General features: G+C 54.4%; 1 protein-coding gene across 2 annotated transcripts; it reads right to left on the bottom strand.

The window, feature by feature from the left end:
- Positions 1-1,582: 1,582 nt before the first annotated feature.
- Positions 1,583-11,657, bottom strand: TMEM61 (transmembrane protein 61). 2 transcript variants are annotated; one of them, XM_081308922.1, is made up of 4 exons: positions 11,189-11,657; positions 10,873-10,955; positions 7,483-7,832; positions 1,583-2,024 (listed from the first exon to the last, which is right to left on the bottom strand). In XM_081308922.1, exons 3-4 carry the CDS (start codon positions 7,788-7,790, stop codon positions 1,664-1,666), a joined length of 669 nt encoding a protein of 222 aa, XP_081165048.1. In that variant the 5' UTR covers positions 7,791-7,832; positions 10,873-10,955; positions 11,189-11,657; the 3' UTR covers positions 1,583-1,663. The 2 variants fall into 2 exon arrangements, with proteins under 2 accessions (XP_081165048.1, XP_081165047.1); XM_081308921.1 differs by lacking the exon at positions 10,873-10,955 and having other exon boundaries at positions 1,585-2,024; positions 11,189-11,622.
- Between the last annotated feature and the right edge of the window lie 323 nt (positions 11,658-11,980).

Here is an 11,980-nt window from a genome sequence, read left to right on the forward strand (position 1 = left end):
GAGACTGCAGCCAGGACAGGCAGAAGCAGGAGTCTGGGTGGCAGTGATGGCAATGTCTAGGCACTGGTGGAAGATCCCAGGCCTCAAGAAAACACTGGCTGTAACTTTATTCTCTGAGATTTTGTTTTTTTGTCTACCAGGGATTGAACCCAGGGGCACTCAACCACTGAGCCAAATCCCCAGCCCTTTTTAATATTATATTTAGAAACAGGATTGCTGAGATGCTTAGTGCCTCCTTAAGTTGCTGAGGTTAGCTTTGAACTCACAATCCTCCTGCCTCAGCCTCCCCAACTTCTGGGATTCTCACCTGTTAAATGGGGACACACCACCTGTAAGGAGTGGTTTTGCAGGTGGGAAACAGTGGCATACGGCATGCTCTTGGGGCTACTGCCCTTATCCTGCTGAGTCCCAGGCCTTGTCTGCCACACGACCAGCGCTGGCTTCATGAAAGAAGGTTCGATTCATGAGTAAATGCTAGGGAGTTCTAAATTAAAGAGACAAGACTCTAATTACCTTTAATACCAGCTCTGATATGGCTTCTCCTAGCTCCCGCCTCCAGCACCTAATGAGGTAGTGAGGTTTACAGAAGAGAGAGAGAGAGAGAGAGAGAGAGAGAGAGAGAGAGAGAACACGCCAGGGAGTGGACTTTTATTGGGGAACAAAAAATTCAAGGGAAAATCCCATCCAATGAAGGTTAAGGGGGGCAGCATCCCAAGGTCAGGGGCAACGATTGGGTCTTCAGGGCAGTGGCCAGACACACCTCTGCACAGACAAGCCCTCAGACCTGGAGAAGGATGGGGAAAAGCTCTGACACAGCTGTGTCTAAGCGCCTCTCACCCAACCAGGGATGTAACTCAAATCATGTGCGAGGATGGCCTCCCGCAGCCTTGGAACCCCTGCTTGCTGGGAAGGTCAAGTAACCTCATCGAGTTGGATTTCTCAGGGGAAGTGGGGTGGGATGGAGCCTTAGAGTTGCAGAGTGTAGTTGGGCAGGAAGTAGATACCTCTGGCACATCTGGAAAGCAGGAGGTGTGCAGCAGGGGCATCTGCACTTGGTAAAGGGATATTACCTCTATTAATAAAGCTTGCATACCTAGGAAACCTACATTTATTATGCACCGCATTGGCACTGAGCTTGAGGCTCCATGCAAGCTCTCTGTATCCACTGCTGCCATCCCCAACTCAGCAGTCCGAGGTGAGGCTTGTGCCACTGTGATTCTCAACTCTGCTTTACAGACAAGGAAACCAAGGCAGAGAGAGGGAAGGCTACTGTCCAACATCACCAAGGTTGGAATGTGCTGGGATCCCTACACAGGTGGTCTGGATTCAAAGTCCATGTTATTTTGGTCATAAACTTGGTGTGTGATCTTGGACCAGTTCCACCTCTGCCTCTGGGGCCCTATGTTTTCTTTTAGATGCCGGCCAGCACCAGGCGCCAGGCCTGTGAACATGCCAACTTGGATGTTCTGTCCCAGTTGGGCCCCTGAGGACTGCACCCTCTAAGATCATAGATGGAGCAGAAGAACCACGGAAACCAGCCAGGCACAGAATTGTGAGACATAATAAAATAGGATTTATTTTAACTCACTAAATTTTGGGGTGGTTTGTTATACAATAATAGACTCTTAAAACAGCATTCAGCAACAGACATATGGTTGGGTGCTTACTGCATACCAGGCACCGGAGGAGACCCTGGAAATGACACATCACTTTTGATGCAAGTTTCAGGGCCTTCGAGGAGCCTGTAACTCACCCCATCCCGCCCTGCAGTCTGAGCCAGGCCTGGGAAGGAGCATGCATCACCTGGAGCAGGTGGTGTGTCTCCAGAAGAGGCATCAAGAACAAGGAAAACGCTCTCATAGCTGGGCGGAGCCAAGGGGGGCGGAGTCCCCAGCAGGGCATCCCCTGCGTCGCCACACTTCCGGCCTTCCTCCTTGGGGCACACAGTTGGTGCTGGGGACCCCTCAGCCAGTGGACAGTGCGTGGCCTCCTCGTAAGTAGGGATGGCAACCACCTTTGGGGTCCTACAGAAAGAAGAAAGGCTGTTAGCCCAGGCCAGGACAAGACCCTGCTGTGTGCTGGGGGTGGGAGGTGGGGAAGGCTTCATGCCACAGTCCAGTTCCTTTTTTTTAAACCAGGGGTTGAACCCCTGCCTGTTGTTTTGTTTTGGGGGTTCCCCCCCCTCTTTTATGTTTTGAGACAGGGCCTCACTAAATTGCTGAGGCTGGCTTTGAACTTGCAGTCCTCCTGCCTCAGCCTCCCGAGCCACTGGGATGACAGGCGTGTGCCACTGCACCTGGCTCACAGTCCAGATCCGTGCAGCCCCTGCGTGCCCGTGAACACAGCTGACACTGGGCATGTGCAGCCTGACCTCCGGCCTCCTCAGGTCCTTCTGCCCAGAAAGGCTCTCCCCAGCGCTCTCCTCCGCTCCGCAGTCCCCGCTTGTCCTTTGAGGGTCCTCCTGATGTTTTCTGATGTGTCCCTCCCCAGGTCAAGCTCCCACTCCTGGCTCTGTCCTTATGGTGCTCTTCCCTGTCACTGCATAGACACTGCCCAGTTGTCCCAAGGCAGAGGGGGACAGAGGGCATGAGTTCAGGGATGTCACTGGGCCACTGAGCCATGCTCCATGAACAGGAAGACGTGGACAGCTGACCGAAATATCCTTTACAAGATCAGAGTTGCAAGGCTCAGGGCAGAGTGGGACTTCTGGGTGCTTGGGGCCTAGCTATGGCAGGCCTGCCTGGACATTACTTCTATGTGCCCACCTCCAGGAGTGGGAGTCTGCCACCTCCTGAGCCCACCATCTTTACCCTGTAAGGCTTAGCTTTTGTGAGCCTGTTCCCCACCCCCACTCTGAGCCACTGAACCACGCTCAGGGACTTGAGACAAAGACCAGGTCCTCTGAAGCTCTGCAGGCCAGATTCCAAGAACAAGCCACACCAACACTGGCAGGAGTGAGACTGGCTCTTGCCTCTCAGCGCCCTGGTGGGTAGCTCATCTCCAAGGGTCAGGTGCCTCCCTGCCCAGGCCTGCGGGGTGGGAGGGTCACTGGTCTGTAGCCAGGCTCTACAGCTTTGGGGGATGCTGACAGATACGGGACTGACTAGGTGATCTTGAAAGTCACTCCTGACACCGAGTCCCTCAGCTGGTCCTGATTCTGAGCACCGGCTGGTTCATCCACAGCTCTGCCACGGTTTGGGTGGGAGATCCTGGCTCAGTAACTCCATTACTCAGGACCTCATTTTTCCCATCTGTCAAATGGAGACAATAATGGCATCTACCTCATCAGATAGTGTGAAAACAAAGTCAGATGATGCAAGAAGTCATGTAGCACATGCTGCACCAATAGGGGCTATTCATATGTCAAAGGGATTCAAGGAGCGGTGGGGCCAGGACCTCTCATCAGAAAGGCCAAGTAGCTTGTCCTCAGTCAGCATGGAGCTGGCTGGGGAATCAATTTCCCCCTCACCAGTGGTCTTGCTGTGGAGACCAGGGAGGGGCCAGTAGCAGGAGGCCAGCAAAAGGGACAGAAGAGGTGGGGGATGGGATTACACACCAGGGACCTGTGCTGGGAACTGGCTGCTGCCTCCTCCAGGAAGCACCCAGCACCTGCAGGGGACACAGCCTTCTCAGGTACTGGGTCTTCTTGGCCCAAGCCACCAGGGAAGCAGGCTCACTGCTCCGTATCACAGACCAGGGTGACAGAGCAGGTTGATGGAAACCTGTATTTGAACCCAGCCGGGGTGGTAGTAGAACACAGGACATCAGCCAGGAGCCCTGCTGAGGAAGCCAGCAGGGCCCTCGCCCTCTCTGAGCACCCAGAGGCCTTTGCAGGAGAGGGCAAGACAAAGAATAGTGCTCCTGGTGTCAGGCAAGCTGAGTTCTCTTGCTATGTGACCTGCTCCCCTCACACAGTCTCTGAACCCTTTTCTCCTCCATATAAAATGGGATAATAATTCCCATTGCACAGATGCAGGGAAGAAAAAATGTGGAGAAGCTTTGTCAGCCCTCAGAAAAATGTAAGTAGTAGGGTTTCCAGAGCCCCCACATCTCCTGGCCTGTTCACCTTCTGGTCATTGCCTGCCCTCTCCCGGTTAGTTAAGCCCTGAGGGGGACAGCTGGCAGGGCAGAGCCCAGGGGCCCTGTGAGCTCAGCCTACAGCAGGAAGTTTGCTTACAGGGCAGATGTGGAGTGGCCCTAAACACCACCTCCTGTCACCTCGGTGGCCAGCTGGACCCACCAGCACTTAATCTCTAAGGTCATGGTCCATAATTGCCAGGAACTTGGGGAACACAGGCCCTGCACAGGGCAGCCAAGTCACACACCCTGGGGCAGGCTCCATTCATGGTGTGTGTATTCTGGATCCAGCGACCCAGCACTCGCTGGGGCAGTCCTGCCACAACAGTCCCCAGGCGCAGAAGGCTCCATGGAGGCCGGGACTTGCCTGAAGGAGACCTGGGGCTTAGCACTAAGTGGGATACCATTTGCCTAACACTTGAGTTCTGCAATCTCATTTCACATTCATGACCACTGGAGGGAGGGACAGCATCCACACCTTCATAAGTGAGTCATACTCACACATCAACTAGGTGGCAAAGTCCCCACCTTGCCTGACTGCAAAGCTGGAGCTAACCCCACAGTGTCACCCTTCTCTCCCAAGTCAACCCATCTCTCCACACCTCAGCCCTCTCTTCTGTAAAATGGGCCTAATCCCTACACACACCTCAGAGGTGGCTGAGGCTCCAGTCAGTGAATGGGCACGAGAGGACACTGCCAGCTGTAAGCACGGTCACAGCAGGGAAAGCCAGGGTGTACACGAGCCTTACAGCGTACACCTCCCCATCACTCAGCACATCTGAGTCTCACGGCAGTCTAGGGACCAGGTCTGTCACCCCTAGCTGACAGATGAGGAATCAGATGGAACCCAGAAAATCGGTTAATGTTCATAGACATGCAGTTTACAAAAGAAGGAGCAGGGACTAAAACACTTGGCTTCCGAGTAGCCCTGGGCCTTTTTCTGTGCCCACTGCAGATGGGGCCCCTGGGAGGCCCCATGTGCCACCTTGTGGAGGGGGCTTATATGTCCTCTGTGAGCCCCTAAAGACAGGGGTTTTGTCTGTCTTGTCCACTGCTACATCATCCGCCCTCAGAATAGGACCCAGCACACAGTAGGTGCTCCATACACATTAGTTAAATGCAGGAAAGAATAAGTGGGTGAGAAGTGGGGAAACTGAGGCATCACAGGGGAATGAACCTGCCCAGACCAAGGAGGACTGTGTCTCTGACCCAAATGTACCCACAGCCGGGCACCGGCAGAGAGTGAGGTCCCTGGAGACAGGCACAACCTGATAGCCAGCTGCTGGCTCCCCAGGCTGCAGAGCTGGGCTGGCCACCCCAGGGGAAAGGAACACACTAGCAGGAGAGCCTCCTCGACACGCAGCCAGCCCAGCCTCAGGATCTGACGCTCGGCTGTCAGAGCCTGCTGGCCAGGAGCCTTCCGCAGCCTCCTGGTGGGTGTCCAGTCTGCTCAGAATGAAGGCAGAGTGGCCCCACCTGAAAGGTGCAGCCGTGGCCTGGACCCTGTTGCCTCAACACAGCTGTGTGTACAGAAAACACCCCCTCCCTGCCTGTGCCTGTCCAGAGTGCCAACGCCTGGCCTGGCTCCTCGTCCCACTGCCACTAGGTCCCTCTGAGTCTCGTCTGAGAAGTACAAGGTTTGGCTGAATGGCCCCCAAGGCCCTAGCCCTCCCTCTAACAGTCGGCCCCACCCACGGGCTGACTCCTGGGCTCAGTGGCTGTACTGAGTGCTGTCTGGCCAGAGTAGGAACAAGCACATTCATCTGCCCTCTAACAAAGGGAAGAGGGGCGGCTCACAGGAATCTGGGTGAGCCCCGGCTGTGCCCAAATCCAGCGCTGGGTGGCGTGGGAGGGGGGACACAGCTGTGCAGCCAGCAGGCTCCCACCACTTTCAAGTTGTGCCTTGCACATGGCAACAGTAATTCTTATCCTGGGCGCCCTAGATGGACAGAAGGACCAAAGGACAGATGATGCAGCCAGGCCCCTGAGGTGTGGCACACCAGGTCGTTTGTTGAATAAATAAGGATATTAAGAAGGGCATGCGTCCCTCAGGCATGCTCACCAGGGCAAAACTGGTTCTGGGGCTGGATGATGTTCCTTTTAGGAAGAGAGCACAGACGTAGACACAGAATACACACAGAGAGGCCTCACGTCTATGGGAGTCAAATTTCATGGAGAAGTAAGGAAAAAATGTCCCAAAAGGCCGGGATGACAGCAATCATGGCACAACCGGAGGAGAAATTCATGCAGCATCTGTCTCCACCCTGCCCTGGGCCCTTGCACATACCTGTCCCCTTGAGGGAAAGTTGACATTTCCTGTGCACCTACTGTGTGCCGGGCACTGGGCTACACTCTACGTAGGCATCACATCATTTCATTTCACAAGGAGTGTGGGGAGGCTGCCTGTGTTCAAGTCCCAGTTCGGAGACACACTAGCTGGATGTTCCCGAGCAAGTTACTTAATGACTCGGTGCCTGGGTTTCCTCTTCTATGGAATGCAGTTAAAAACAGTAGCTGGGGGCTGAGGCTGTGGCTCAGTGGTAAAGCACTTGCCTAGCATGTGTGAGGCACTGGGTTTGATTTTCAGCACTATGTATAAGTAAATAATAAAATAAAGGTCTACACAGCTAAAAAAATTTAAAAAAAAAAAAAAAAAAACAGTAGCTGACTGGGTGCAGAAGTGTGCTCCTGTAATCCTAGCAGCTTGGGAGGCTGAGGCAGGAGGATCATAAGTTCAAGGCTAGTCTCAGCCACTTAGCAAGGCCCTAACCAAATTAGCAAGACCCTGTCTCAAAATAAAAAATAAATTAAAATGAGATGGGGATGTGGCTCAGTAGTTAAGTGCCCCTGGGTTCAATTCCCTGCTACCAAAAAATAAAAATAGCAGTAGCTGTTTCAGAGGGCCACCATGAGGACTGACGGTGTCACCATGAATAGCGGCATATGGCAGGTACCACGCAGGCACATGCTATTATTGTTGTTGCTGTTACTATAAATTCAGATGAAGAAGCTGAGGCTTATGGAGCAAGGGTGTGAGTGACTTGAAGTCCCTCAGCTAGTTAGTGATAGAACTGGGACAGGATCCCAGTGGACCTGAATCCTTCCTGTTCCTGAGCTCTAAACTCTTCTGCTATGCCACTGAGCTCACCTCTTCCTGGAAGCCTGCCTGGATTTCTCCATGTCCCCAGAGGACGTGTCTGTCTCTCTCACACAGCTCTAACTACTCTGGCTTGTCATCTGCTGAAGGGGCTTTAAACTCCTTCAGGTCAGTACAAACCCACTGATCAACCTGGGACACAGGGAAGGGCCTGGTCCAGAGAAAGAGCCTCAGGAGAACTTACTGAGAAAATGCTGAATAGTGTGACTATGACCAGTCGCTTGAGGTCCCCACCCTGCCCCACTGACCTGCAGTTCTCCTCCTCCGAGGTCTCCACAGTGAGGTAGTACAGGTCTCTGGAGAAGCGGTATGGGTCCCACCGGGGTGGCCCCCGCCTGCTGGCCTTGAGGGACCACAGCAGGCCGCAGAGCAACAGCAGGCCACCTGCTCCACAGCAGAAGAAGCTGACAGACCTGAGCAGGGGTCTAGGGGCCTGGGACACGGCGTGCTCAGCAGGTGGGACCCGCTGGTCAGGCTGGGCACCTGCATCCCCTTCACTCCACCAAGCGAAGCAGAGCGTCCCGGCCACCAGAAACACCATGCCGCTGATCGTCATGCAATAGCGAAGGGTGGAGGCCACTCGGCCCCTGTCACAGGTCTGGACAGAAAGAAAGACAGAAAAGGAAATGGGTGTGTGAGAGGTAACCAGGGACCTGGGTTTTAGTCCTCCTCTGCCTAAGGTCACTGTGCAGCCTTGGAGAGCTCATCAGGCTCCTCCGGGTCTCAGTGTCCTTGCCTGTGAAATGGGGATGCTGCCCTGACTTTGCAGGGCTACTTTGAGGGTCACAGATAATGTTTATCAGGTTTCTAGAGCTGTGCCTGGGACACAGTAGGAGCCCAGTAAGAGAGCCACACGCACTCTGTGCCTCTCAAGGGCTTCATGGCCTGGTGGGCATAAGGCTCCTCAACATGATGACCTTGTGGACAACTGGGAGGGTGGAGAGTGTGCACCTGTCGGGTCCCCTGGCCTGCCAGGACCAGGACTTGCTGGTTAGGCTCTGCCTTATCTCATCTGGTTACAAGGCCGTGAGGTCCTACTGTTATCTCCACTTGACAGGGGATGACACGAAGACCCAGGACAAGCATAAAAAAGTTTGAAAATCACTATATGGAGCAAGACTTTGTACAAAAGGACACTCACCATGGCTTGTTTATGCTGGTCATAAAGAGCCTAAAATGTCCACTATAACAATATGGTCAGTGAACTATGGTATAATCTCTAGATGCAATAATTAATAATAACCTATTAAAAAGCCACGCTTGGCCAAATGTGAGCAGAAGGGACCTACTCACAACACCTACTTCTCCAATGTCACTGAAAAACAAAGCATGGAGAACCCCACAAGCAAAGCAGAACTCCTTCCCTGCATGTCATGGTGATTGACAGTTCTCTTCTCCCCCAGCGCCTCATCTGCCTGAGGGAGACGGACTCAGGGAGACAGGGACAGAGACCCTGAGTAGACGGAGACCCGGGTCCATGGCCAGCCATGCTTGTCCCTCCCCTTAGATGGAAAACACCTCCAGTGTATGCCTGTAATGGATCAACTAGAACAAAAACATAATTAATTTAAGTGTCACCAGATTCAAAGACTTATACAATGTGCCCACAAGTGATTTATGGTTAAACTGCTTGACCAAAGAGAAACACTCTGAACCCCAAATATAGAATGATTATCATGGGTCTTGATTTTCAAAGAAGCTTGCCTGAGAACCTGCATATTTCTTCCCAGGAAAATCACATTCATAATCACAGAGCTCAGCCCTGGGCACATCGCCTGTCTCCTTTTCTCTGAGAGGCGAAGGCACCCACACCGTCTTTGGGTATAGACACTTTTGCTATCTTTAAATAAATCTTCGCTTATGCCTTGCTTTTGATGAGTCTGAATTCTCAGTGGTTAAAGTCAAGAACCTGCCCAGGCTGAGTGGAGATTCCATTCTCCTGTTTGGAGGGTCCTCCCCAGAATCCCTGTCTGGTGACATGACTCCCCACAACCGAGGCAGGTGGGCAGGACAGCCAAACATTCCCACTTTACAAATTAATGGATTCAGCTCAAGAAGGTGAAGGACCTTCTTGATACAGCCAGATACAGCCTGGTTCTCACACCTGGGCACACCTGCAAGAGGTCACCTTTGATGCTTTTTTACTTTCTAGGAAAACAATAGTTGCTCAATGGGAAGGGAAGCAAAATGCAAACTAGCATGAATCCTGCCCTCAAGAGGAGCATGGTCTGGTAGAGAGGTTTTCTATCCTGCAGTTTCCTGGCCTGTGTACATAATGACAGGGGCAGCAGAGGTGAGCTGGGCACCACACCAAGCACTTCATGGGTGTCCCCTCACTTAATGACTTCAACAGTGTTATGTCCCAGGGACACTGGGGCCCAATATCTGATTCAAATCCCTTTGTGGGTACATAGCTATGTCCATGTATTTGCTAAATGGCGGCAGGTGAAACCACACCATAAGTATTTGTAAGCCTCGGACATGGGTGGCACCCTGCCCTCCTTCCTGCCTCACCTCCTCAAAGGCCTGCAATCACCCTGAGTGTGCTCTCACATAGAGTGTGGTAATCCGTTTGTGTGGGTCTCCCTCCCTCCCAGTGGATCCCCATGGCAGGCAGGGCACTTGCTAACCTGCCATCTAGGAAGCTGGAGGGTGTCAGTGTTCGCTGGATGAAGGACAGCTTGCTCAGCAGTGCTAAGGTTCTTTTATTATTATAAATCAGGGCTCTGACTGATTCTCATCAAGGTGTCCTGTCCCAAGACATCCATCTCAGAGAGGTGGTCCTCAGGCAGTTTACCCACCCCTCACACTGGTACACCTCCAGAGCCTGTACCCTGTGCGGGCAGAGGACAGGGCTCCCTGCCCCAGAGGGTGTAACCCCAAACCCTAGGGGGCAGGCAGGAAGCTCCTCCAGTCCCAAAGAAGTCCCACCCCAATCCCCACTTAGTGGGGCCTCCCAGCCTGACCTGCTTCTACTACTGCTGGCCCCCCATCTTCCTCTTGCCCTTCCCCGACCTTCACTCAAACTCTGGCCACCTGGGGGTCTCTGCTAGACCTGCTCCTCCCTCTGCCTAGGGAGTCCTCTGCTCCCACCTGGGTCCCACATTTCATTGGCTATGGTGCTCCAACACCACCCCCCTCCCTAAAGTTCTGCCCACCTCCCTGCAGCCAGAGGGATCAGAGATCTGAGCCTCTGCATGAGATCACTCCTCCCCACCGATGGCTCCCCCTCACTGTGGTGGCTCTGCTAGCTCTGGACCTTGAGCAGGCCTCTGGGGGTCATGGGGAGAGCCCGTTATGCCAAGGAGAATACAGGCCACAAATGAAGCTGGCAAGGCAGAGCAGGACAGAGGATGGACCCTGCTCTGACAGTGGGCAAGCTTCTTCATACTCTATAAAATGGCCACCAAAACAGGAGAGCACCCAGAGAATTAAAATACACAAAAATTACTCCTTCTCCTACTGTTAGGATTTTTATCTCCACAGCAGCACTTAGAACCTGAAGGCCCTCCCTCCAGCCCCACCAGGAGCAGGGCAGCCTGAGTCTAGGTTCTGGCCCTGGCAAGGCGGCAGTGGGTCGTGAGTCCCCTGGTAGACAGCCCTGTTCCTGTCGGGAGAACCGGGAGGAGATGCTGTACCTGCCCTGGGGCTGGCGGCACGGAGGGATGCGCTGTGCCACCGCTGCCACCCCATGTCACCAGTAAGAAACAGGTTCCAGATTCTGTAAAGAAGAAACCATCTGAACAAGTGGCCCAATCCATTCCCATGTTAACTGCTGGGGAAACTGAGGCCCTGAGTGTCACCATCTAAGGCCACCCAGCAAGTTAGAACACAGGGGTGCACTGGGGGCGTCCAGCCACGCGCGATCAAGGTTAGAGGGAGGGGTCCATGAGGGGTCCGCCTTAGCCCGAGCAGGGGTGGTCGCCAAGCAGGGAGAGAAGGGATCGCACCCACCTGGGACGCGGCCATCTGGCGACAGGCGTCAGGCGCGGTCTGCCCGCGGGGAGCCCGGCGGGCCTGAAGGCATGGTAGCAGCGGGAAGGCAGGACAGCTGGAGCGCCCCGCGGTCCCTCTCTCCGTCGGGTCCCGGGCTCTCGCCCGCCGCGCGCCGCCAGCCGCGTCCGTCGCGTCCGCTCCCGCTGCCCGCCCCTCGCCTCCTCCGCTCCGCGCCCTCGCCGCTGGCCCCGCCGAGACTCCCGGGTGGCCCGGCTTGGGCGGCCCCAGGTGCCGCGCCGTCGCCCAGCCCACCCCGCCCGACCTTAAAGCGACAGCGCGACGGAGGCCCGGCTGGGATTCGGGGTTTTCAGCGCGCGATGGAGAGCCCCAGAGCTTCGCTTGGCCGGAACCGCTCGGGGAAGGTCCGGGAACTGTCTACCCTTGGAGCCGTCACACCCCACAAACGTACAGAGGCGGGCTTGGGATTGGAGACACACTTGGGAGAGCCATCAGTGCTCAGCCGAGAGAGCTCTAGGACTCTTTTGCCCAGGACTGTTCAATCCCATTTACATAAAGAGAAACTGAGGCCCAATGAGGGAAAGCCACTTGTCCAAGTGTTTCCAGGTCCTGCGGGGACCAAATCAGCTTTCTATTTCGAACCAGGGTCAATCTGAGAGCAAGCCCCCCCAGGACCCTCCCTGACACATTCTGGACAGCAGGAATTCTCAGTAATGATGCCAAGCATTGACGGTCTCTCTATACCTGAGGTCACTTGCCCAGCCTGAAAGGCCAGGGCTGGAGTGAGGGAGC

This window comes from Spermophilus citellus (genome assembly GCF_964194105.1).
Source record: "Spermophilus citellus genome assembly, chromosome: 9".
Classification (NCBI taxonomy): domain Eukaryota; kingdom Metazoa; phylum Chordata; class Mammalia; order Rodentia; family Sciuridae; genus Spermophilus; species Spermophilus citellus.

Coding starts and splice junctions, on each gene's coding strand:
- TMEM61 (XM_081308921.1), bottom strand. Junction 2,025..7,482: donor TCGGAGGAGGAGAACTGCAG/GTCAGTGGGGCA, acceptor TTCTTTCTGTAG/GACCCCAAAGGTGGTTGCCA.